At 43.2% G+C, this 27,683-nt stretch overlaps 1 protein-coding gene across 3 annotated transcripts in view; it reads left to right on the top strand.

Moving 5' to 3' along the window:
* Positions 1–27,683, top strand: part of LOC143734954 (uncharacterized) — a 375,259-nt gene that overhangs the window by 320,509 nt on the left and 27,067 nt on the right. For all 3 annotated transcript variants that reach the window (XM_077225251.1, XM_077225252.1, XM_077225250.1), the window contains 2 exons: positions 3,962–4,291; positions 22,584–22,883. In XM_077225251.1, coding sequence (XP_077081366.1) covers positions 3,962–4,291; positions 22,584–22,883 — 630 coding nt within the window. The remainder of the gene's footprint in view (positions 1–3,961; positions 4,292–22,583; positions 22,884–27,683) is intronic.

Below are 27,683 nucleotides of genomic sequence, written 5' to 3'. Positions count from 1 at the left end.
TCTATTTTGCAACGAAAGCCACAGCAGAACTGCAGCACACATCGTTGATTCGTGAACAAATCTGTGGCGTTGAACGAATCGTGAGATTCATAGTTCCGTTCATAAATTCAGGCACTTGTTTCGTTACTGAATGAATGAATGATTCGATGACTCACTCATAAAGACAGTGACTTACTGCCACCTACTGTTTAATATTTAAAAGTATCACTTCGTTTTTACCATCATTGCATATTTATTCAACATTGTTTTATTTAAAGCATTATTTATTTTACAAAGGTATTTCTAAAGATAAAAAATGAACTGGAAAAATTGATTAAAGGGGGCAAATATTGTAGCCTGGCTTCGCCCTCCTACGTACATCCACTCAATTTTCATTTTCCGTCAGTATCACGTCTGGGATTGTGCTGTAGTCTTTTGTTTTCTCCCGTCAATTTTTTTACCGGGCCAATCAGCGAACAGAGGGAGTGGCTGAGAACGATGGAATTGATGGCGTGCGTTATTTTGAGTTGTAGTTCAGTAATGGCAGCGGAGAAAGATGCGAGCGAAGCCATTCAGTCCGTTGTGGCAACGCTGCCGAATGTCAAGAAGTTAAAGCCGGAGCAAGAACAATCTTTGCTTAGTTTTGTTGGTGGCCATGATGTTGTGGCCCTCCTCACCACGGGGTTCGGGAAAAGTTCGATTTTCCAGCTCGCTCCGTTAGTGGTGAATGACATACATGTATAAGTCACGAGTCACGACCAAACATTAGTGATTGGTTATGGCAGATCCAATAGTTTTAGACTTCAATAGAGTACCTGCCTACAAGGAAGTTAACGCTTGTCAATGGAGCGGTGCCAGACTCTATGTACAAATGAAATGAAATGTACAAGAGTCTGGTGGGACCAGGCTCCAAATATTGTCCCTTAATGGAAAAGGTGTGACTGCAGTCTAAGTGGAAGAGAGGGGGGTACCAGGGGGTACGGCATTCTAAAAAATTGGAGAACCACTGAACTGAGGAAAAGGGATGGAGAATTGCACAATTTCATTAAATAATAAGATCATAAAATGTTGGCTGCACTGACTGGGATCTATTCAAAAAACGAATGTAAAGACATTGATGAGCTCACAGAGACTGTTTCTGCATACATCGCCTTCTGTGAGAACTTGGTCATCCCTCGTAAATCCATTTCCATATATCCATATAGGCATCTCACGTCCTGCATGGGAGGGTGTGAAAGCCATGATGGGGATGCAGCTTAAGAAGTGTCTGATTTCCCTAAATGGTATGTCAGATCTTGCCCTCTCAAATGAACTGAACACTTTTTATAATCGTTTTTTTGATATTTATGACTTTAGTGAGGAGCTGTCAGTTTTTAATAATGTTCTCCTTGGGCAGTGTAAAGTCCAGGTTGAAACAAACAAGGTCGTGACACTCTTCATAGGTATAAAGGAAAGAAAAAGTCCCGGCTCTGACGGCATTGGAGGCCATATATTAAAGAACTGTGCTGAACAGCTGGTAGACATTTTTTGTTTTATTTTCAAAATGTCCTTACATCTCCACACCGTTCCTCGCATTTGGAAAGACTCTATTGTTCTGGTGCCTAAAAATAAAGCTCCGGAGTCTCTTAACGACTTAAGGCCTGTGGGGCTCACGTCCCTCACTATGAAGACGTTAGAGAAGATCGTGAAGGAGGAACTTTTGAACTCTGTCCAGGATCTATTGGATCCGTTTCAATTTGCCTACAGACCGAACCAGGGAGTGGAAGATGCAGCATATACTCTTTTGAACTTAATCCATACCCATCTTGAGAGTGCAAAGAGCTTTGTGCAGCTGCTTTTTATTGACTTTTCTTCAGCTTTTAATTGCATCCAACCACATATTTTAGCAGGGATTTTGAAGAGTACATTTAATATTGATCCTTGTCTTATCGGTTGGTTGATGATTTTTTTTAACTAACAGCTCTCAACGCGTGAGAGTGAATAGTATTTTATCCGATGTCCTCTTTTCCTCCACAGGTTCCCCGCAGGGCTGCGTCCTCTCCGCGATATTATTTATTTTATATACAAATGCATGCCAAAGCAAGCATACCGGGAGTCATATCATTAAGTTTGCTGAATACTTGGTAATAGAGTCGCTGCTGACGCACAATGAACCTGAGCATGGCGCTATTTTAAATGATTTTACAGAGTGGTTCAAGTCGTCTTTTATTAACATTAACTGGTCAAAAACTAAAGAAATGCTGATCGATTTTAGAAAGAACCCCCCCCCCCCCCCCCTCTCTTCTACCCTTATTAATGATCAAGCTATAGAAGTGGTGAAGCAATGCAAATACCTTGGTATTATAATTGATGACAAACTCACCTTCAAGCCTCAGGTTGACGCTGTCTGTAATTAATAACATCAACGTATGTTTTTTTTATCGTAAACTTCGCAATTTTAATGTCGATAAGACTTTTATGAGGATGTTTTATAGTTGTTTTATTGGATCTATTCTTTCTTTTGCCCTTGCGAGTTGGAGTGGGTCCCTTACGCTTAAAAACAAGAACAGGCTGCAACATATAGTTAAAGTGTGTGGCATAATTTCCCACAACCCTCTGACTGACTTAAATTCGGTACATGAGACAAGGACAACTCAAGAAGGCACAATCAGTCCTGGCCGACCCAAGTCACCCCCTGAACAGCTGCTTTGTTTTGTTGCCGTCCGGCCGCAGATTCAGGCCCCGTTTACACGAAGGGATAACGCAGATATTTCCCTGCGGTTTGGCCTCTTATTTACACGAAACTCCCTTTTTTATCACAGAAAACGATTATTTCTAAAAACTCCGGCCAAAGTGGAGATTTCGGAAAACGCCGGTTATGTGTTGCCGTGTAAACTGAGAGAAACAGGGTTTTAGGTTCTCTCTTGTGGATTCTGAGGATTCTGATTGGCTTACATGCCTTTATCCTTCTCCCTACACTGCCGCCCATAGGTTTGGCATAGTTATGATGGCGCTCGACGGCGTATTTATGCGGGGGTGTGCACAATGTTATTATTGAAAACGGAGGAGGGGGAAATATTTGTTTCTCTAAATACCTTGCTTTGTGTAAATGTGGACTCAGTATGCCTAAATGCAGGACAAACAGACACAAAAACTCTTTTGTCCCTGCTGCAATAAGTTTTTTAATAAGTCAATGTGAGTTGTGGACTTCTGTGTAGTATGTATTTACTTTGTTTTTTATTGATTGTATGGCTGTTGTTTTGGATAATCTGTGTGTTATTTATGGCACATGCTGCTGCACAACGAATTACCCCCCGGGTATAATAAAGACTCCTTGAACTTGAACTTGACTATCAGGGTGAAAATAGTGTTGTATTAAGGAAATATTTTTGATGAAAATAGTCTCTGAATAAAGTAACAATTTAAATGATAGGTGTTTTTTTTTTGTTTACAATCATATTTGTATTGATTTATCTTAACGTCTGTTTACTTAAGCCAAAGTGAACCGATAATAAGAATAATATTCAGATCTTTCCAATGCAACCCAGACAGCTAAATCTCTTACAATATTCAGAAAAATATCTAAAGCCCATCTTTTCCATGAACGCTTGACAGAATCCTATATCTTTGTAAAAACTCAGCTTTTATATTTTTACACTTTTTTCACTATTCCTGTTTTAGCTTGTACTTTTTTAGACAATGTTTGAAACTTTGTATTGTTAGCAATTTTAATATTCTTGACTCTTTATGATGAATCGCTTTGTTTTCCTTATTATTATTTCACGTTGGGTGAAAGAACCAGTAAATGAATAAATATAAATGTAGATGTGGATTCACTGAAATCAGGAGTTATGGCCTGTGTAACTTGCTTGATTTTATAAACACATTCTCTTCGAAATGCCTAATCCAGAAAATCTCTTTACAGTCTTGACATGTTGGTTTTGGACCAGTGAAGATCTGAATAATTGCAGTGCAAGTCTTATTAATTATGTTTCTTCTCCAGTTGTGTCAGCTGGTCCAGTGAAGTCAGTGTCAGTGATGGTGGGAGATTCAGTCACTCTACACACTGGTGTTCCTGAACCACAGAGATATGATGTGATTCAGTGGAGGTTTGGACTTCAAAACCCTCCTATAGCTGAAATCAATAGAAAGACTAGACAATCATTTATATCTAACACTGATGAGGGATTCAGAGACAGACTGCAGCTGGACTATTTGACTGGATCTCTGAACATCAGGAACATCACAACCAAACACACTGGAGATTATGAAGTTGACATCAGCACCAGCGTGCACACCATACATTACAAGTCATTCACTGTGACTGTCCACGGTGAGTACATCAATGTCATAATAAGTATATTTAGATCATCAGTGTGTGAATAGTTTAGATCAGTGGTTCCCATCCTTTTCTTACACGTGGCCCACACAACCAATCAAAAAGTTTCCGCGGCCGACAAGAATTTTAACGGAGCGACTATTTGTGTCACGTTGGTTAATGAGGACTTGGAAACGGAGATTAACACAGCGGCTAGCTGCTACGTTGCTCAACACTGCAAAAGCACATTGTAAATAGAAACATTTGATGCTCTCCAGAGAGTTAACACAAATACAAATCTGTTATCCTATTATTACAGCTTCACCTCAGGGTGCTCTTGCCGCTCTCCCGGGGACCAGGCCTGACTGAGCCTAGAGAGACTCTGACACTTAACATTTTTTTTTTATTAAGCAAACAATACAATACAGATAAATACATAAAGAAAGCAACAGCAGAAAACAAATATAGACAAATACAGATGTGGAAAAAGCAAGTATCAGACCAATAAACTTGTTGATGACAAACAAGAGTTCATAATTGTGGTGGCAAACAATTTTACATCACTGAATAAGAGACAAACGTGTACCAATTGTCTTTAAAGGTTATTTATTTTCTTGCAAGAAAAGGTCAACAGTCATACAGTCATATAAAGTGGCTGCAGAGTGCGACCATGAGTTGGGGCATCCTTCCTTCTTTATAGTTGTTCCTCCCCCAAGGTTGTTTCTCAAGGCAAAATGAACAAATGCCTTAGCCATAACTAACACACTGTTAAGATTTGTCTATCATATTATATACTAGAATGGAGACCCAATGTCTCGGTCACACACTTAATCACACATAAACTTTTGTCAGGTCATATACAAGGACATACACGTACATATATTCATAAGGATATGCATCCACACTACAGTAATCTAATTACCATAACATTTTTAACATTCTATACATGTATTTAAATGCAAACATATTAAATTGCTTCCACAATTCCTCTTTTTATCATTAATTGATAACTAAAATAATAAGACACCAAATTAAAGTCATTCCATCACACTTATACCAGGGTTCTCAAGTTGTATCAAAAGCTTTGAGTGAGATCTCATGTGGTTAGGGGAGGAGCCCTAATGGAGCCCCGCCCCCGCTTATCCCCGCCCCCCAATTTTACCCATTGTTCATAATTAACCAGCACAAATTTAAATTATAACAATGGGTAAATCTGATAAATGACAGAGCAATTCATCACATCAAATATGCTCTTTAAAATGTTAGATTTCAAAATTACAAATATACAAAAATATATATACATTTTGATGCCTTGCAACCTTTTCTTGAAAAACATCTTCAACATCTTTGAAAAATACAAATGCAATGGCAATGATTAATGTATGTTTTGATAGGATATAAAATATTACCCACAGCACTCTGCTTTAATACATGTAACCTTAATGTAACTAGAAAGACTATTAATACAGTATAATATATAATTTAAAGAGAATTTGTTTCAGCCTCACCTACAGAAGCAGACACCTTGCCTATAGTTAGATCACTATGAGCTTGCATACGGCTCCAACTTACTGCACACCCTTGAAGCAGTGTGTCCCATTCAGGACTGCAAACAGAGCCACTGATAAGCAGTTCTCTGTATTCTTTTACAGTCCACCAGTGGCGGATTCAATTACAATAGCCGAATCATAATCTTCATCATTATTATTGGCAGAACATTAATTTTCATAAGCTGCACGGAAATGCTCAAAATATTCTTTTGTTTTCACAAAGTTTCTGTTTACTTTAGTCACATTTGTCCAGGGAAATTATCCCCGAATTTTTGCTTCAATGACTTAATATCAACAAAATATCCAACATTATACATTATTGATTTCCAGATTCTTTGGACATAGCTGTCTTTACATCTTACTAATTTGGTATTATCATCAACATTACTAATTACAGAACAAGTACATATCTAACATCCGGAAGCCGGGCTGAATAAGCAAGCACTGTTGCTGTACTCCCAGCATAGCTGGACCCTCAGTCACTCCTCAGATATTAAATACAGACATCGTCTACAATCATAAATACCAGGATATATGCATTCGTTTTTTATAAAACTATAATTTCCAATTCCTTTTATAATAAACGAAGATGGATGGTAAATCCATTATTTTCACTACCCCATTATAGACCCTTTAGTTTCAAAACACAATGAACAAACAAAACACAAACTAAAACTAAACATAATTTCAATCATTATTTTACCACTAAAATACATGCTAATGATATTTTAGTTTTACCATGCTAATAATGTTGTACGAATTGTCATGTTATTGTATAGATCATGAACCTTAATTACATCTGCCTGTTCTAAATCTAACCATGAGTTATGGGTATGATTTGCGTTTAGCTATCCATTTGCAGAGATATTGTAATTGTGCAATATCAGCCTGTATTTCTATAATCAGCCTGTATTTCTATGAGCTCAATCTGGAGGCATCCAGTGACTACTGTGAAAGGGCAGTTGGCGTCCAGGGAAGACTGGAGGACATCCAGGAGAGACTGGATGACTGCAGGAAAGTCTGCATCGGGGGTGGCAGGCTAGTTACCTTATCCACCGGTTCCTGACAGGACACCCTAAATAAACTACGAAGACGAATAAAGGAAAACAACCCGATGGCCCTCCGAGAGGCGGGGTGGAAGAAGGGCCGAACCAGACAGACTTTTTGGAAATGACTGGAACGGACACAGGCAATGACGTTAAGATTTTGAGAAGATGCAGGTGTGGATGGGAGAAGGTGACTACCTTCAGAGGTTTAAGGATTCACCAGGGAAAGAAGAAGTGTCAAGCGGGGGGCCAGCAGCAACATTGCTCTGCAACTGCAGGTCAGACAAGAGGAGCCCAAAGCCAGGTCGCTAACCACAGCGCTGAGGGTTCCAATGTTGCTGAGGGAAGGCAGGTAGAGGACACAGGAGAGTCTTTGGTTGATACGTATCCCTCTGAGGGTGGCACACGAGAAAATACACTTAGGAAACCTTCATCACTAAACCCCAGCAATCAGGAGCCAGGCCAGAGGCCAGAGAGGAACGGACCTGGGCGGAGGGAGCTAGTTAAATAGCCTAAAGCAAATGAGGTGGCAGTGTGGCAGCAGCTCGATGAGGACCTCAGCTTAATTCTGGAGCAATCACTACGTGGCCAGGTGGAAACCAAGCTAAATCGCATTGGAGACATCCTGTACGAGGAGTGCAGAAGCAGGTTCGGAGTAGTGGCTGAGAAGCAGAAGGGTTCAAAGCAGAGGGGGAGGAGGGAGAGAGAGATCGAGCAACTGGTAAAGAGGCGGCGCCAGCTCCGAAAGCAGTGGAGGAAGGCAAGCAAAGAGGAGAAGGAGGGCCTGAAGCCACTGTGGGAGGAGGTGAAGAAGAACCTAGCCAGCCTTCGGAGGGCAGAGCGCATCTGCAAACGCAGAAGGCGGAAGGAGAAGGAGAGGAGCAACTTCTTCAAAAAACCCTTCAAGCATGCGAGACATCTACTGGAGGATAAGAGAAACGGGAAGCTTGAGATCACACAATCACAGCTGGAAAGTTTCATCAGGGAGCAGTACAATGACCCAGCGAAGTCAACGCCACTGGGATCACCAGGTTATGTTCCTCGCCCAGCCCCCCCCATCTTCCCTGTTTAACACTGATCTCCCCAAACTCAGTGAGGTAGCAGAAGTTGTACGGAAAGCGAGAGCAGCCTCAGCTCCAGGCCTCAATGGGATATCGTATAAGCTGTACAAGTACTGCCCAGGGGTCCAGAGACATCTGTGGAACCTCCTGAGAGTGGCCTGGAAGAACAAGGTCATCCCTTCAGAGTGGCGACGAGCTGTTACAGTGTTCATCCCGAAGGAAACGAACTCTACCACCATTACCCAGTTCAGGAGCATTGCACTCCTGAATGTGGAAGGCAAAATTTTCTTCTCCATCCTGGCCAAGAGGTTGACCACCTACCTCATAAGCAATGGGTACATCGACACTAGCTGCCAGAAGGCAGGCATGCCAGGCTTCCCAGGGTGCGTGGAACACTCTGCAGCCATATGGGAGCAGATCCAGAGAGCAAAAAGAGAGAAAGGTGACCTGCATGTGGTGTGGCTGGATCTTGCCAATGCATACGGGTCCGTCCCCCACCAACTCATCGAGTATGCCTTGGACTTTTTCTACATCCCTGACTGCATTCGTACCCTGGTGGCCAAGTACTTTGAGGACATCAAGATGTGTTGCACTCCTCAGGACTTCACGACAGGCTGGCAACAGCTGGAAGTGGGCATTGCCATGGGATGCTCAATTTCTCCCATCCTTTTTGTAGCAGCCTTCGAGATTATCCTGATGGGGGCAAGGGTGATGGTTGGAGGCATGAAGCTACCATCAGGCCAAAGGCTACCACCAGTGAGAGGCTATATGGACGACATTACCACCATTCTTCAGACTGCAGCATGTACAACAAGACTGCTGAAGAGGATTGACAAGCTTGTGGGGTGGGGGAGGATGAAGATCAAACCCGCCAAATCACGCAGCCTGTCCCTCAGGAAAGGGGTTAGAAATGACCATACCATCTTTGTCGCAGGCGGTGAAGAAATCCCTTTGCTGGCAAATCAGCCCGTCCGTAGCCTGGGTCGTATTTATACAGCAGACCTCTCTGATAGGCAAATGGGGGAAACAGTGAGGAAGCAGCTCGCAGATGGCCTCGCCAGGATCAATCAGAGCCAGCTCCCCGGCAAGTATAAAGTATGGAGCTACCAGTTCATTCTGTACCCAAGGGTGATGTGGCCTCTGAAGATGAGCGAAGTTCCCTCCTCGGTGGCAAACAAGATGGATGGGCTAGCAAACTCATTCATCAGGAAGTGGCTGGGTCTGCCAAGATGCCTATCAGATGTAGGCCTCTTTGGCAGGAACACACTACAGCTGCCACTGCGATCCATTGGCCTGGGATACAAGCAGGAGAAGGCTCGGATGGTGCTGGAGCTGAGGGAATCCACTGATCAACTGGTGAGAGCAGCTGGCCCTAAGATACAAACAGGGAGGAAGTGGAAAGCCCAGGAAGAGGTCAACATGGCAATTAGCAGGCTGAAACACTGTCAAATAGTCGGCAGAGTCCAGGAGGGTCGAGCAGGCCTTGGGAGGAGCAAGACCCCCCTCTTCTGGTCAAAGGCCTCCAAGGAAGAGCGGAGAGCCATGGTGGTGGCAGAAGTGACAAGGACTGAGCAGGAGCGCCTTAACATCAAGGCGGTGTCTCAGAGCCGGCAGGGAGGCTGGATGTCATGGGAAGGTGTCACAGACAGGCATTTGTCATGGTCTGATCTGTGGAAGATCCCCCAAGCCAGGCTCAGCTTCCTGATTAGATCTACTTATGACACCCTACCTTGTCCCAGAAACCTCCATCAGTGGTTCGGTACTGAAGAACTTTGCCCCCTTTGCAGTACCAGCAATGCAAGCCTCCAGCACATCCTGTCGGGCTGCAAGACAGCATTGTCCCAAGGTCGCTATAGGTGGCGACATGATCTGGTGTTGAGGAAGCTAGCAGAGGTGGCAGAGTCATGTAGACAGGAGGCTAATAGCAGACCTTTTGGGCCAACGAGAAGTCCCATTCTGTTTGCAAGGGCCGTGGAAAAAATCAACCACCCTCACCAGAGAGCAACATCTAGGGTCCTCTCATCTGGCAGTGAGTGGAACATGAGGGTCGACCTGGGGAGGCAGCTCCAGTTCCCCAGGGAGATCGTGGAAACTTTTCTACGGCCAGACCTGATCATGTGGTCAGAGTCATGCAAGACAATCTTGTTGGTGGAGCTTACTGTCCCATGGGAGGAGGGAATGGAGGCTGCCAACGAGCGGAAGCGTGCCAAGTATGCAGATCTGGTAGAAGACTGCAGAGAGGCTGGCTGGAAAGCCACCACATGTCCCGTTGAAGTGGGATGTAGGGGCTTCGTTGGGTCCTCAACAGTTCGCCTGCTCCGCGAAATGGGATGTACAGGAGCAGGGTGTCAAAAAGCCATTAAAGAACTGGCAGAGGAGGCCGAGAGGGGCAGCTTTTGGCTGTGGCTAAGGAGGAAGCATAGGGGATGGGGGCCAAGTAACACCTAGGGCATCAGCAGGGGGTGGCAGGGAGTGATCCCTGCCATCGCTCCGCCACCAGGAGATGTACTGGGGTTAAAGGAGCGAAACATCCATGACTGGTGGTCCCCAGCTGATGACCCGTTTTATGCCCGAAGAGGTGGAGCACACCTGCACAAAAGGCACCGGTGGAGGTGCGTCAGGCAGCAATGCCCAGCAGGTCGACCATCAGCCTGTATTTCTATGTGCAGCTAAATAATAACGGTGAAAGTTGGGTGCCCCTAATCCTTCCATATCTTTGTTTTTCTGTAATGTAGTCATGCTTATTCTTGTTTTTTTAGTTTTCCAGTAGAATTTATGTATCTTGCTATTTAATGTGTCTAACCATTTCTTAGTGGGTTGGATTGGTATCATTGTAAATAGGTAGTTCATTTTTGGTAATATAACCATTTTTGTTGTAGAGATTCTTTAAATTCTTTAAAGATAGATTCTTTAAAGATAGTTTAAATAAGTCTGATAGTTTGGGAGAGATGTGTATTCCCAGTTATGTGATATTGCCTATATTAAATGGGATATTTTGATGTTCTATACACTGTAATGTTTTATTTATTGGCAAAATTATAGATTTTGACCAGTTTATTGTATAATCTGATATTTCAGAAAAATCATTAACGACATATATAACTTCTATGAGAGACTTTTCTGGTTCCCTTTCAAGGTAACTCGAGCTGCGTTTGAGACGCGATGGGAACGCTCTGCGCGATTACGTCGTGAAGCACGTGTAAAATCAGTCCAATGGAAGCTCACTACGACATAGGTGACGTCATAGACCAGAGGTTTCTTCCTCACCAATCTATGTTCCTGAAACTGGCATAGAGTGCAAAGAAGAAGACCTGATGCCGAGGCTATCAGGCTTCTAAGGGTGGTCCCCTCCGGGGTAGGGACGGTTTTGAAAAAATCGTTTCTCCTCGGCGCCCTCTGGGGTGCAACTCTCTGAGGAGGGTCGCAGCGCTGCCAGTTCGGTTGTTCCCTGCCGGTTCGCCGCTTCAGGGCGCCGAGGTGTTCAGGTTCAGGGGCCTGCTTTTTCCTACGATCCTCCGAGGAGGGTCGTAGGAACTAAGCTAGTTAGAGGTAGGCAAGATCTTAGGACTATCGTCATCTCTAATAAAGCTTAGACAAGAAGTCCTGTCAAAGAAAAAAAAAAAAAAAAGAAGAGAGGGACAGTTTTGAGAAATCGTTTCTCCTCTGCGCCCTCTGGGGTGCGACTCTCTGAGGAGGGTCGCAGCGCTTCCAGTTCGGTTGTTCCCTGCCGGTTCGCCGCTTCAGGGCGCCGAGGTGTCAGCGTCCCCGTGCAATCCTCTGAGGAGGGTTGTAGAACGGTCAGTTCGGTTGTTCCCTGCTGGTTCGCCGCTTCAGGGCACCGAAATGATTGTTCAATCAAATCCAGAGGCCAGTATCGAGAGACTGGTTCCCTTATCGGAATTTCTGGCAGCGTGGAAACTTCTGCCAAATATTTCTCTATGGGTCCTGCACATAATAGAAAAGGGTTACAGAATTCAGCTCGGTTCTCGTCCGCCCAGATTTCAGGGGGTCCTCCCTACGGTAGTGGACTCACAGCAGGCTCTGGTTATGGAGCAGGAAGTACTGACACTTCTTCAAAAAGGAGCTATAGAAAGGGTTTCTCCTCCCAGCAGAGAGTCAGGGTTTTACAGCCGTTACTTCATTGTTCAAAAGAAGGATGGAGGGTTGCGTCCTATTCTAGATCTGCGCCATTTAAACAGCAGAGTTCAGAAACTCAGATTCAGAATGCTTACACTCAAACCGATTGTATCACAGATTCAGTCCGAGGACTGGTTTGTCACAATAGACTTGAAGGACGCGTACTTCCAAGTATCTATCCATCCTCATCACAGGAAGTTCCTGAGGTTCGCTTTAAAAACGGGGGCGAAGCATACAAGTATCGGGTTCTTCCATTTGGCCTAGGTTTATCACCCCGCACCTTTACAAAATGCGTGGATGCAGCTCTGGCTCCATTGAGACTCCAGGGCATTCGCGTATTATATTATATCGACGATTGGTTGATCCTAGCTCAATTTGAGCATATGGCAGTTCGGCATCGAGATGTCATTCTGTCTCATTTAAAGATGTTGGGGTTGCCACTCAACGCCAAGAAGAGTGTGATCCTCCCAGCTCAGAGGACCACTTTTCTAGGTGTAATATGGGTTTATCTAGGCCAGTCACTCACTGTGAAACAGTTTCAGACTGTGGGTCTCATGGCAGCAGCGTCCAACGTAATTACTTTGGCCTTCTGTACATGAGACCCCTGCAGTGGTGGCTCAGGACCAAGGGGTTTTCTCCGAGGGGAAATTCCTTTTTCGCATGATCAAGGTCACGAGGCTATGCCTACGTGCCTCGGTCATGTGGAAGAACCTTGGTTCCTCGCCCAGGCCCAGTGTTGGGGGTTTCTTGTTGACGCATAATGCTATCGACGGATGCTTCCCTCACAAGTCGGGAGTGATCATGCTCGGCGGAGGGTCCGGACAACACACTGACGATCTCGTATATCAGAGCAGATATCCTGTTGAGGCAGGGGCTGAGGCCCGGGGAATGGAGACTTCACCCCGAGGTGGTGGAGCTCCTATGGGAGATCTTTGGTCAAGCTCAGGTCGGTCTTTTCGCATCATACGATACAACCCATTGTCCGCTATGGTTTTCCTCACATATCCAGCTCCTCTCGGACTTGACGCTATGGTGCAGATGTGGCCGAGACTGCACCTGTACACATTCCCCCCGATATCAATGCTCTCGGGAGTTCTGCTGGGGTGCAACTCTCTGAGGGGGGTCGCAGCGCTGCCAGTTCGGTTGTTCCCTGCCGGTTCGCCGCTTCAGGGCGCCGAGGTGTCAGCGTCCCAGTGCAATCCTCTGAGGAGGGTTGTAGAACGGTCAGTTCGGTTGTTCCCTGCCGGTTCGCCGCTTCAGGGCACCGAAATGATTGTTCAATCAAATCCAGAGGCCAGTCTCGAGAGACTGGTTCCCTTATCGGAATTTCTGGCAGTGTGGAAACTTCTGCCAAATATTTCTCTATGGGTCCTGCACATAATAGAAAAGGGTTAAACGGAGTTGTGGAAATGGTGGGCTTGGCCTCTGAGGGGGCCCAGCTCATAGAATCCGGTCTCTCGACTGAGGTCGTTGAGACCGTCCTTCAATCCAGAGCTCCTTCCACGAGAAAACTATGTACATTGAAATGGAAACTGTTCTCTACATGGCGTGGAGAACGTTTTTTAAATCTTGTTAACTGCCCGGTTGGTACAGTTCTCGATTTCCTACAAGACCGTTTCTCTGCTGGATTATCTCCCTCCACCTTAAAGGTGTACGTAGCGGCTATATCTGCTATCACTCTCGGGGCTTCTTCTCTTGGGAGAGATCATCTTATTATTTGTTTTCTCCGTGGTACATTGAGGCTCAGGCCTGCACTGCAATCTAGAGCACCGGCTTGGGATTTGGCCATTGTACTTGAGGGTCTGGCCGTGGCTCCCTTCGAGCCCATCGAGGAGGTTTCAGAAAAATTCCTCACTCTAAAGACTATATTTCTCCTTGCTATTTCGTCTATCAAGAGAATTGGTGATTTACATGCTCTGTCGGTTGCTCCTTCATGTCTGGATTTTGCACCTGGTATGGTGAAAGCATTCCTCTACCCTAGACCGGGTTATATTCCTAAGGTCCCTCTAAATGTTGGGGGCCCAATAGTGCGGCAGGCCTTTTATCCTCCACCCTTTAATACCCCAGATCAGGAACAGCTTAACCTGTTACGACCAGTCCGGGCTTTAGATGCCTACGTTCACAGAGCTGCTCTGTGGCGTAAATCTGAGCAATTTTTTGTTTGTTTTGGGTCACTCAAGAGAGGATGCCCTGCATCTAAACAGGTGATGAGTAAATGGATAGTCAAGGCTATTTCATTGGCTTATGAAGCGGCCGGACAGCCTTCACCTATGGCTGTGCGGGCCCATTCTACTCGGAGTATGGCGGCCTCTATGGCCTTAATTTCGGGAGTTTCCCTTCTTGACGTGTGTAATGCGGCAGGATGGTCCTCTCCGCATACATTTGTCAGGTTTTATGACCTTGACCTCTCCACTCCTGGAGCGAGGTTGCTTGCTTCTTAGTGTGCGCAGGACTTCACACAGAACGGGCATTTGTCACTATGGCGTAGTGGGTATGGGGTTCCCATCGCGTCTCAAACGCAGCTCGAATTCCCTTGAAAGGGAACGTCTCAGGTTACGTGTGTAACCCTGGTTCCCTGATAGGGAACGAGACGCTGCGTTTGCCTGCCATACTTCCTGCATGCCCTGATCGACTTGCTTCAGGTTTTTCAGAAGCTGTCGCGGTCTGATTTCAGGGCTGCTTTGTAGTTTCCTGGTCTATGAGGTCACCTGTGTCGTAGTGGGCTTCCATTGGACTGATTTTACAGCTGCTTCACGACGTAATCACGCAGAGCGTTCCCATCGCGTCTCAAACGCAGCGTCTCGTTCCCTATCAGGGAACCAGGGTTACATACGTAACCTGAGACGTTTTTGTAGGTACAGTAAAATATTTAATTAATTATTTTCATTATTGCACATTATCAACATAATATCGTATTGTAGATTGTATATTTCAGATACGTTAATATAATCCAGATATATTTGCAGATTTCTTGTATGTTAAATGTTCTGTAAAAGGCAATATGGAAACATATAACATATAACAAACACATTTTAGAAAGTGAATAGCATACATTAAGGTTGGTGAAAAACATGTTTATAAAGTGCGAGTTTCGGACATTAGCCGTTTATGCATAGCTGATCGACGACCTGATGACCTAGCGTCTGAAATGAAGTCCAAGTGGTATCAAAGTCTCTATAGAGTTGTCCGTTTATGTATAATTTTTCAACGTTGAGATTTGCTCGTTTTCCTTCTTTTCGATGTTGTTTAATTATTGGGATACATTCTTCGGCATTCTTGAATTTGTTTATCTCTGTTCTTCATGTGTTTATCTCTGTTCTTCATGGGTTTATCTCTGTTCTTCATGTGTTTATCTCTGTTCTTCATGGGTTTATCTCTGTTCTTCATGTGTTTATCTCTGTTCTTCATGTGTTTATCTCTGTTCTTCATGTGTTTATCTGTTCTTCATGTGTTTATCTCTGTTCTTCATGTGTTTATCTCTGTTCTTCATGTGTTTATCTCTGTTCTTCATGTGTTTATCTCTGTTCTTCATGTGTTTATCTCTGTTCTTCATGTGTTTATCTCTGTTCTTCATGTGTTTATCACTGTTCTTCATGTGTTTATCTCTGTTCTTCATGGGTTTATCTCTGTTCTTCATGTGTTTATCTCTGTTCTTCATGTGTTTATCTCTGTTCTTCACGTGTTTATCTCTGTTCTTCATGTGTTTATCTCTGTTCTTCATGTGTTTATCTCTGTTCTTCATGTGTTTATCTCTGTTCTTCATGTGTTTATCTCTGTTCTTCATGTGTTTATCACTGTTCTTCATGTGTTTATCTCTGTTCTTCATGGGTTTATCTCTGTTCTTCATGGGTTTATCTCTGTTCTTCATGTGTTTATCACTGTTCTTCATGTGTTTATCTCTGTTCTTCATGGGTTTATCTCTGTTCTTCATGTGTTTATCTCTGTTCTTCATGTGTTTATCTCTGTTCTTCATGTGTTTATCTCTGTTCTTCATGTGTTTATCTCTGTTCTTCATGTGTTTATCTCTGTTCTTCATGTGTTTATCTCTGTTCTTCATGTGTTTATCTCTGTTCTTCATGTGTTTATCACTGTTCTTCATGTTTTTATCTCTGTTCTTCATGGGTTTATCTCTGTTCTTCATGTGTTTATCTCTGTTCTTCATGTGTTTATCTCTGTTCTTCATGTGTTTATCTCTGTTCTTCATGTTTATCTCTGTTCTTCATGTGTTTATCTCTGTTCTTCATGTGTTTATCTCTGTTCTTCATGGGTTTATCTCTGTTCTTCATGTGTTTATCTCTCGTCTTCATGGGTTTATCTCTGTTCTTCATGTGTTTATCTCTGTTCTTCATGTGTTTATCTCTGTTCTTCATGTGTTTATCTCTGTTCTTCATGTGTTTATCTCTGTTCTTCATGTGTTTATCTCTGTTCTTCATGTGTTTATCTCTGTTCTTCATGTGTTTATGTTCTTCATGTGTTTATCTCTGTTCTTCATGTGTTTATCTGTTCTTCATGTGTTTATCTCTGTTCTTCATGTGTTTATCTCTGTTCTTCATGTGTTTATGTTCTTCATGTGTTTATCTCTGTTCTTCATGTGTTTATCTCTGTTCTTCATGTGTTTATCTCTGTTCTTCATGTGTTTATCTCTGTTCTTCATGTGTTTATCTCTGTTCTTCATGTGTTTATCTCTGTTCTTCATGTGTTTATCTCTGTTCTTCATGTGTTTATGTTCTTCACGTGTTTATCTCTGTTCTTCATGTGTTTATCTCTGTTCTTCATGTGTTTATCTCTGTTCTTCATGTGTTTATCTCTGTTCTTCATGTGTTTATCTCTGTTCTTCATGTGTTTATGTTCTTCATGTGTTTATCTCTGTTCTTCATGTGTTTATCTCTGTTCTTCATGTGTTTATCTCTGTTCTTCATGTGTTTATCTCTGTTCTTCATGTGTTTATGTTCTTCATGTGTTTATCTCTGTTCTTCATGTGTTTATCTCTGTTCTTCATGTGTTTATCTGTTCTTCATGTGTTTATCTCTGTTCTTCATGGGTTTATCTCTGTTCTTCATGGGTTTATCTCTGTTCTTCATGGGTTTATCTGTTCTTCATGTGTTTATCTCTGTTCTTCATGTGTTTATCTCTGTTCTTCACGTGTTTATCTCTGTTCTTCATGTGTTTATCTGTTCTTCATGTGTTTATCTCTGTTCTTCATGTGTTTATCTGTTCTTCATGTGTTTATCTCTGTTCTTCATGTGTTTATCTCTGTTCTTCATGTGTTTATCTCTGTTCTTCATGTGTTTATCTCTGTTCTACATGTGTTTATCTCTGTTCTTCATGTGTTTATCTCTGTTCTTCATGTGTTTATCTCTGTTCTTCATGTGTTTATCTCTGTTCTTCATGTGTTTATCTCTGTTCTACATGTGTTTATCTCTGTTCTTCATGTGTTTATCTCTGTTCTTCATGTGTTTATCTCTGTTCTTCATGTGTTTATCTCTGTTCTTCATGGGTTTATCTCTGTTCTTCATGTGTTTATCTGATCTTCATGTGTTTATCTCTGTTCTTCATGGGTTTATCTCTGTTCTTCATGTGTTTATCTCTGTTCTTCATGTGTTTATCTCTGTTCTTCATGTTTTATCTCTGTTCTTCATGTGTTTATCTCTGTTCTTCATGTGTTTATCTCTGTTCTTCGTGTGTTTATCTCTGTTCTTCATGTGTTTATCTGATCTTCATGTGTTTATCTCTGTTCTTCGTGTGTTTATCTCTGTTCTTCGTGTGTTTATCTCTGTTCTTCATGTGTTTATCTGATCTTCATGTTTATCTCTGTTCTTCGTGTGTTTATCTCTGTTCTTCATGTGTTTATCTGATCTTCATGTTTATCTCTGTTCTTCATGTGTTTATCTCTGTTCTTCATGTGTTTATCTCTGTTCTTCATGTGTTTATCTCTGTTCTTCGTGTGTTTATCTCTGTTCTTCATGTGTTTATCTGATCTTCATGTGTTTATCTCTGTTCTGCATGTGTTTATCTCTGTTCTTCATGTGTTTATCTCTGTTCTTCATGTGTTTATCTCTGTTCTTCATGTGTTTATCTCTGTTCTTCATGTGTTTATCTGATCTTCATGTGTTTATCTCTGTTCTGCATGTGTTTATCTCTGTTCTTCATGTGTTTATCTGATCTTCATGTGTTTATCTCTGTTCTTCATGGGTTTATCTCTGTTCTTCATGTGTTTATCTCTGTTCTACATGTGTTTATCTCTGTTCTTCATGTGTTTATCTCTGTTCTTCATGTGTTTATCTCTGTTCTTCATGTGTTTATCTCTGTTCTTCATGTGTTTATCCCTGTTCTTCATGTGTTTATCTGTTCTTCATGTGTTTATCTCTGTTCTTCATGTGTTTATCTCTGTTCTTCATGTGTTTATCTCTGTTCTTCATGTGTTTATCTCTGTTCTTCATGTGTTTATCTTCTCTTCATGTGTTTATCTCTGTTCTTCATGTGTTTATCTGTTCTTCATGTGTTTATCTCTGTTCTTCATGTGTTTATCTCTGTTCTTCATGTGTTTATCTCTGTTCTTCATGTGTTTATCTCTGTTCTTCATGTGTTTATCTCTGTTCTTCATGTGTTTATCTCTGTTCTTCATGTGTTTATCTCTGTTCTACATGTGTTTATCTCTGTTCTTCATGTGTTTATCTCTGTTCTTCATGTGTTTATCTCTGTTCTTCATGGGTTTATCTCTGTTCTTCATGGGTTTATCTCTGTTCTTCATGGGTTTATCTCTGTTCTTCATGTGTTTATCTGTTCTTCATGTGTTTATCTCTGTTCTTCATGTGTTTATCTGATCTTCATGTGTTTATCTCTGTTCTTCATGTGTTTATCTGTTCTTCATGTGTTTATCTGTTCTTCATGTGTTTATCTCTGTTCTTCATGTGTTTATCTGATCTTCATGTGTTTATCTCTGTTCTTCATGGGTTTATCTGTTCTTCATGTGTTTATCTCTGTTCTTCATGTGTTTATCTCTGTTCTTCATGTGTTTATCCCTGTTCTTCATGTGTTTATCTGTTCTTCATGTGTTTATCTCTGTTCTTTATGTGTTTATCTCTGTTCTTCATGTGTTTATCTCTGTTCTTCATGTGTTTATCTGTTCTTCATGTGTTTATCTCTGTTCTTCATGTGTTTATCTGTTCTTCATGTGTTTATCTCTGTTCTTCATGTGTTTATCTCTGTTCTTCATGTGTTTATCTCTGTTCTTCATGTGTTTATCTCTGTTCTACATGTGTTTATCTCTGTTCTTCATGTGTTTATCTCTGTTCTTCATGTGTTTATCTCTGTTCTTCATGGGTTTATCTCTGTTCTTCATGGGTTTATCTCTGTTCTTCGTGTGTTTATCTGTTCTTCATGTGTTTATCTCTGTTCTTCATGTGTTTATCTGATCTTCATGTGTTTATCTCTGTTCTTCATGTGTTTATCTGTTCTTCATGTGTTTATCTGTTCTTCATGTGTTTATCTCTGTTCTTCATGTGTTTATCTGATCTTCATGTGTTTATCTCTGTTCTTCATGGGTTTATCTGTTCTTCATGTGTTTATCTCTGTTCTTCATGTGTTTATCTCTGTTCTTCATGTGTTTATCTCTGTTCTTCATGTGTTTATCCCTGTTCTTCATGTGTTTATCTGTTCTTCATGTGTTTATCTCTGTTCTTTATGTGTTTATCTCTGTTCTTCATGTGTTTATCTCTGTTCTTCATGTGTTTATCTGTTCTTCATGTGTTTATCTCTGTTCTTCATGTGTTTATCTGTTCTTCATGTGTTTATCTCTGTTCTTCATGTGTTTATCTCTGTTCTTCATGTGTTTATCTCTGTTCTTCATGTGTTTATCTCTGTTCTACATGTGTTTATCTCTGTTCTTCATGTGTTTATCTCTGTTCTTCATGTGTTTATCTCTGTTCTTCATGGGTTTATCTCTGTTCTTCATGGGTTTATCTCTGTTCTTCATGTGTTTATCTCTGTTCTTCATGTGTTTATCTGTTCTTCATGTGTTTATCTCTGTTCTTCATGTGTTTATCTGATCTTCATGTGTTTATCTCTGTTCTTCATGTGTTTATCTCTGTTCTTCATGTGTTTATCTGATCTTCATGTGTTTATCTCTGTTCTTCATGGGTTTATCTGTTCTTCATGTGTTTATCTCTGTTCTTCATGTGTTTATCTCTGTTCTTCATGTGTTTATCTCTGTTCTTCATGGGTTTATCTGTTCTTCATGTGTTTATCTCTGTTCTTCATGTGTTTATCTCTGTTCTTCATGTGTTTATCTCTGTTCTTCATGGGTTTATCTGTTCTTCATGTGTTTATCTCTGTTCTTCATGTGTTTATCTCTGTTCTTCATGGGTTTATCTGTTCTTCATGTGTTTATCTCTGTTCTTCATGTTTATCTCTGTTCTTCATGTGTTTATCTCTGTTCTTCATGTGTTTATCTCTGTTCTTCATGTGTTTATCTCTGTTCTTCATGTGTTTATCTCTGTTCTTCATGTGTTTATCTGATCTTCATGTGTTTATCTCTGTTCTTCATGGGTTTATCTCTGTTCTTCATGTGTTTATCTCTGTTCTTCATGTGTTTATCTCTGTTCTTCATGTGTTTATCTCTGTTCTTCATGGGTTTATCTCTGTTCTTCATGGGTTTATCTCTGTTCTTCATGTGTTTATCTGTTCTTCATGTGTTTATCTCTGTTCTTCATGGGTTTATCTCTGTTCTTCATGTGTTTATCTCTGTTCTTCATGTGTTTATCTCTTTTCATCATGTTTTATCTCTGTTCTTCATGTGTTTATCTCTGTTCTTCATGTGTTTATCTCTGTTCTTCGTGTGTTTATCTCTGTTCTTCATGTGTTTATCTCTGTTCTTCACGTGTTTATCTCTGTTCTTCATGTGTTTATCTGTTCTTCACGTGTTTATCTCTGTTCTTCATGTGTTTATCTCTGTTCTTCATGTGTTTATCTCTGTTCTTCGTGTGTTTATCTCTGTTCTTCATGTGTTTATCTCTGTTCTTCATGTGTTTATCTCTGTTCTTCATGTGTTTATCTCTGTTCTTCATGTGTTTATCTCTGTTCTTCGTGTGTTTATCTCTGTTCTTCATGTGTTTATCTCTGTTCTTCATGTGTTTATCTCTGTTCTTCATGTGTATCTGTTCTTCATGTGTTTATCTCTGTTCTTCATGTGTTTATCTCTGTTCTTCATGTGTTTATTTCTGTTCATCATGTGTTTATCTCTGTTCTTCATGTGTTTATCTCTGTTCTTCATGTGTTTATCTCTGTTCTTCATGTGTTTATCTCTGTTCTTCATGTGTTTATCTCTGTTCTACATGTGTTTATCTCTGTTCTTCATGGGTTTATCTCTGTTCTTCATGTGTTTATCTCTGTTCTTCATGGGTTTATCTCTGTTCTTCATGTGTTTATCTGATCTTCATGTGTTTATCTCTGTTCTTCATGGGTTTATCTCTGTTCTTCATGTGTTTATCTCTGTTCTTCATGTGTTTATCTCTGTTCTTCATGTGTTTATCTCTGTTCTTCATGGGTTTATCTCTGTTCTTCATGTGTTTATCTCTGTTCTTCATGTGTTTATCTCTGTTCATCATGTTTTATCTCTGTTCTTCATGTGTTTATCTCTGTTCTTCATGTGTTTATCTCTGTTCTTCATGTGTTTATCTCTGTTCTTCACATGTTTATCTCTGTTCTTCATGTGTTTATCTCTGTTCTTCATGTGTATCTGTTCTTCATGTGTTTATCTCTGTTCTTCATGTGTTTATCTCTGTTCTTCATGTGTTTATCTCTGTTCATCATGGGCTTATCTCTGTTCTTCTTGTGTTTATCTCTGTTCTCCATGTGTTTATCAATGTTCTTCATGTGTTTATCAATGTTCTTCATGTGTTTATCTCTGTTCTTCATGTGTTTATCTCTGTTCTTCATGTGTTTATCTCTGTTCTTCGTGTGTTTATCTCTGTTCTTCATGTTTATCTCTGTTCTTCATGTGTTTATCTCTGTTCTTCATGGGTTTATCTCTGTTCTTCATGTGTTTATCTCTCTTCTTCATGGGTTTATCTCTGTTCTTCATGTGTTTATCTCTGTTCTTCATCTGTTTATCAATGTTCTTCATGTGTTTATCTCTGTTCTTCATGTGTTTATATCTGTTTTTGTGTTTATCTCTGGCTTCATGTGTTTATCTCTGTTCATCATGTGTTTATCTCTTTACTTCTTGTGTTTATCTCTGTTCTCCATGTGTTTATCAATGTTCTTCATGTGTTTATCAATGTTCTTCATGTGTTTATCTCTGTTCTTCATGTGTTTATCAATGTTCTTCATGTGTTTATCTCTGTTCTTCATGTGTTTATCTCTGTTCTTAATGTGTTTATCTCTCTTCTTCATGTGTTTATCTCTGTTCTTCATGTGTTTATCTCTGTTCTTCATGTGTTTATCAATGTTCTTCATGTGTTTATCTCTGTTCTTCATGTGTTTATCTCTGTTCTTCATGTGTTTGGTGTTACAGATGCAGTGAAGTCAGTGTCAGTGATGGAGGGAGAATATGTCACTCTACACACTGGTCTCACTGAAATACAGACAGATGATTTAATGCAGTGGATGTTTGGAGACTTTCAAATAGCTGAAATCTATAAAGCAGACGATCGATTCTCCACATCTGACGGTCCTGATAACAGAATGAAATTGGATCATCAGACTGGATCTCTGACAATCACAGACATCAGATTCACAGACTCTGGACTCTATGAACTGAAGATCAGCAACATCAGACGCACTATATACAGGAGAATCACTGTTACTGTCACTGGTGAGTAGATCGTTTCTGCCAATATGATGATGATATATTGAGTTGAGAGCTCTGAGAAAAACCCTGAAGTTAAACGAACACAAGTTAGCACTAATTTAAACTGAATTTGATTTGTTATAAATAAACTCTGTATCTTGAACTGTTTAAGATTTTGCTTCAAATGTCTGCAAGATATTATTTGAATATTATTATTTGAACTAACAATGTCTCAACATTTCATTCTTGAGACAAATTTTTTAATTAACATTTTAGTTCTATTTTAAATGATTGATAACATTGATACAATTCATTACTCTAATGATCAAACCAAAATTGCAAGCATTTGTATGTTTTCTCTTATTTTTATTACAAGTATTTATAATTTTCTCAGACTCCTAACGAAGAAAATAAAATGTCAGTGCTCATGGCGTCTGCAGTAAATGTTTTAACACTGTTGGCATGTTTCTGAGGGTTTTTAAACTGTTTAATCAGAATTTCTGTTTCTAATATTTTCATTGAAATCAGTCCTGTGTTCACATCAAACACCTGCTGTACAAACAGTAATACAGAAGATGAACACAGTGAAAAGGAGAAACATGATTTCTGAAATTACATTAGAGGCTCATTTATGATTCACCTTAACCTTCAATTGGCCAGCGGGGTCTATATGACCCCAAATCGACTTTTCCTTAGTAAAAAAAAATGGTTCCCTTTCGTTGTCACTCCGAGTTATGTCAGATGACGAGGAATGGGGTTTCGCTTAGAAAGCCTATCAACTTCGAGTATTACAAAACGAGCCAATGGCAAAGAAATGCCATGGGTCTGCGGAATTTGCATAGAGTAACTCCGCCCTACCTCGTGGGTATAAAAGGAGGATGCTGGCAACATGCAGATATGTTTTCTCTTCGGAGCCAAGTTAATTCTTCACTCCACAAGCCATCTCTGAACTATCAGGTTTTACGGACGAGCGAGATTCTCTGGTGTTGGTGTGACGGCGATCTCCCGGCAAGTGCACGCTTCCTGCTTATCTGTGCAGTGGTTTGCCAGTAAGTGTGTTTCTCCCCGGGTGCTTCAACACTCTCAGAGTTTCTTTTCTCTCACAAAAGAGCTTGCATGCGGCACGTCTTTTTAAAGATGCATCGCCCTTGCACTTCTGGTTGCGGTAGACTCGTTGCCGACTCTGATGGGCACGAGCCTTGCATAGTGTGTTTGGGCATTGATTAGGCTAGAGCAGCGCTCGTGGATGACTCATGTTCTCTCTGTGGGAACATGACCATCGCAACACTACGATCGAGACTAGATTGCTAGACTAGCAATCGCAAGAGTGAGAGTTTCCTCATCCACACCCCGATCTAGCATCTCCATGAGAGGCTCTACTTTGGCTGGTGGCCAGGGTGATCTGAGGGTGACAGTGTGGAACAAAGACTATCTGTTGAACAAAGACTAGCTGACTATCCGTCCGTGCCCTGCGTCACCCTCTCCAGTGTTGCAACCCGCGATTGTTTGGGGGATTTCCGCGGGACTATCTTCGGATGCCCAGCGGGTTTCCTTTGGCGCTCCAGAGGAGGACGCGATGTCTATTGCAGCATCACAAGGTGGGTCTGATTCTTCTGGAAGTGACGACTCATCACAGCTGCCATCTTCCGATGTGCGTACGGCTGTGCTTGAGTCTGATCCAGAGATGACGGCCATGCATTCCCGGGCGGCCGCAAGCATGGGTTTAGAGTAGAACCCTTCACCCTGTCCCGAGCGTTCGCGGCTAGATGATTGGTTTTTGGGAAAGGCCGCCGACTCACGTCCGCGGCAAACCCCAATACCTTTCTTCCCGGACGTGCATGATGACATCTCAAAGTCCTGGAAGACCCCCATGTCCTCCCGTGACCGCTCGTTGATTTCATCCGCCTTTCCTCCCCTCGATGAGGCGGCTGCCTGTGGGTACACTGGGCTCCCACCGGTTGAACGCTCTGTTGCGATGCAACTGTGTCCTCAGAGTGCTTCTTCTCGTGGCGAGCCTAAGCACCCATCCAAAGCCTGTAGATATTCGTCTACGCTAGTGGCGAAGTCTTAAAGAGCGGCGGGACAGGCGGCCACCTCTTTGCATGCCATGGCCATTCTGCAGGTCTAACAGGCCCAGATGCTCAGGGACATGCACAAGGGTAGGACAGACCCAGGGCTCTTCAATGAGCTGCACGCCGCCACCGACCTTGCTCTCCGAGCGACGAAGGTGACCGCACGCTCCCTGGGTATGGTGATGTCCACGGCTGTGGTCCAGGAGAGACATCTTTGGCTGAACCTGGCTGACATGCGGGATGCTGAGCGGTCCCGTCTGCTCGACAGCCCCATGTCCCAGGCCGGCCTATTCGGCGGTGCGGTGGAGGATTTTGCCCAACAGTTTTCCACCGCCCAGAAACAGACTGAGGCCATTAAACACATTCTGCCCCGACGGCCCGCTGTTGCCTCCACCCAGCCGACCGGGCAGAACCCTCAGTCTGTTCACCGCCGAGGGCGCCCTCCTACGGCTCCCGCCCCTCCCGCCCGGCCCCAGCAGCAGCCTCCAGCCAGGCCCGGTCGCGGAGGAAGCCGTAAGAAGGCGCCCCAGCCCTCTCCAGCCCCGCCCCCCGCTAAACGCCGGGCCAAGCGGCGCTTCTGAGACGGGCTGCTCAGGGATGTTGAAATTCACTTCTCAGGAGATGGTAGCAGGACCACTCCTTCCCCCGGTGGAGGGCCGGGGGAGAATCTTTTGTTCTCCACTCCCCGCTGCTCACCCACGGGTGGGCAGCACCCTAATGTGGTTAAAGAAAGAAGTGACATTTCCATCCCTGAGCACACAGAGTTCTTGGACGACACGGTGCGCCGCCCCCAAGCCGTGCACCCCTCGTACCCCTCTGTCCCAGAGCCGGATGACAGTGCGCGCCGTCCCGGACCGTGCCGCTCTCCTCCCCCTCTGTCGCCAGACTCCTGGCAGAGCAGACCCCCGTGGAACGTTCGTCCTTCCCTGGTCTCCTCTGCCAAGACGCGGTCAATGACCGGTCGACACCGGGCCGCTATGCCATCCACGTCCGGGCCAGTCATTACGCCTAGCTGCCCCACCAATGGGAAGTCTGTGGGTCGCATGACCCCACTGGTACAGTTCTTGGGAGCCTGGCTAGAGCTTCCGAAACCTGTCCCGCTGGGTCGCACGAACAATCAGGCTCGGCTACGCGATTCAGTTCGCGCGGTCTCCTCCCCGCTTCAGGAGAGTCCGCTCCACTGTGGTCGGTGGCAATGCCCCTATCATGAGAGCGGAGGTTGCTACCCTACTGGCGAAGGGTGCGATCGAGACTGTCCGTCCAGCCGAAATGAGGTCCGGCTTCTAAAGCCCGTACATCATTGTCCCGAAGAAAAACCGTGGGTTACGGCCAATCCTGGACCTGCGTGTGCTGAACCGCTCCCTTCGCAGGCTGCCGTTCAAGATGCTCATGGCCAAACGCATTTTCGAGTGTGTGCGGCCACAGGATTGGTTTGCAGCGATCGACCTGAAGGACGCCTACTTTCATGTCTCCATTCTCCCCCAACACAGGCCGTTCCTATGGTTTGCTTTCGAGGGGCAGGCATATCAGTATGCGGTTCTCCCATTCGGGTTAGGCCTGTCTCCTCGCGTCTTCACGAAGGTCGTCGAGGCTGCCCTTGTTCCCCTACGAGAACACGGGGTTTGCATCCTGAACTATCACGACGACTGGCTGATCCTAGCTCTAACTCTCGAGACCAGGTTTGCGAACACAGGGACCTAGTGCTCCGGCACCTAGCCCGTCTGGGCCTTCGGGTCAACTGGGAGAAGAGCAAACTTTGCCCCATGCAAAGGATCTCTTTTCTCGGTATGGAAATCGACTCGGTCGCCATGTCCACGCAGCTTACGAGCGAGCGCGCGCAGTCACTGCTGACTTGTCTGAGACAATTTGAGGGCAAAAGTGCGGTTCCACTGAAACTATTTCAGATGCTCCTGGGGCATATGGCATCTGCAGCCGCGGCAACGCCACTCGGATAGCTTCAAATGAGACCGCTTCAGCTTTGGCTTCGCGACCGAGTCCCGAGGTGGGCATGGCAACACAGCACCCTCCGAGTACCAGTTACTCCGACCTGCCGTCAGACCTTCACCCCGTGGGCGAACCCACAGACAGGACAGGACCCCAGCGCCTATGGCACGTCAATTGTCTCGAGTTGCCTGATGTACGTCTTGCTTTGCGCCGCTTCCGGGCCGTGCTCAAGGGTCAATACCGCCCGACGTTTAGCGGGGGTAAACAAGGCAAAACAAGAAAATAACCAGAGAATCGAAAACAACCTTACCTGCTGGTAGATACTACACTGAAACAACAGGAGAACTGGATATTCAGAAAAAAACGACTTGCGCGCTCTTGTCTCGTTCACGGACTGACCGCTTGTCCTGGCCTTGTTCTGGATCTCTTCGACTTTATATCTGTTTTACAGTTGCTGTTTCTGCCCAGCAATTAACACAGCAAACGGAAATCACCCGAATATTGGGAGAGGAATCGAAACTAGCTGTTGGACAGCGCTCACTTAAGTGCTATACAATGTAGACAGGACGCAGTGTTTCAGGACCTCAGACCAGCTCTTTGTCTGTTATGGTGGGAAGCTGAAGGGAAAGGCTCTCTCCAAGCAAAGGTTGTCTCACTGGATAGTGGACACCATTGCTTTGGCATACCAGCAGCAAGGTCGACCGTGCCCCCTTGGTGTGACCGCTCACTCCACCCGCAGTGTTGCGTCCTCTTGGGGTCTAGCGCATGGCGCCTCGCTAACAGACATCTGCAGAGCTGCAGTCTGGGC

Source organism: Siphateles boraxobius, unplaced genomic scaffold (genome assembly GCF_051911475.1).
Source record: "Siphateles boraxobius isolate OS27281-9 unplaced genomic scaffold, OSU_SipBor_1 13, whole genome shotgun sequence".
Lineage (NCBI taxonomy): Eukaryota > Metazoa > Chordata > Actinopteri > Cypriniformes > Leuciscidae > Siphateles > Siphateles boraxobius.
Note: the sequence above shows the minus strand (reverse complement) of the source record. Positions and strands in the feature narration are given on the sequence as shown.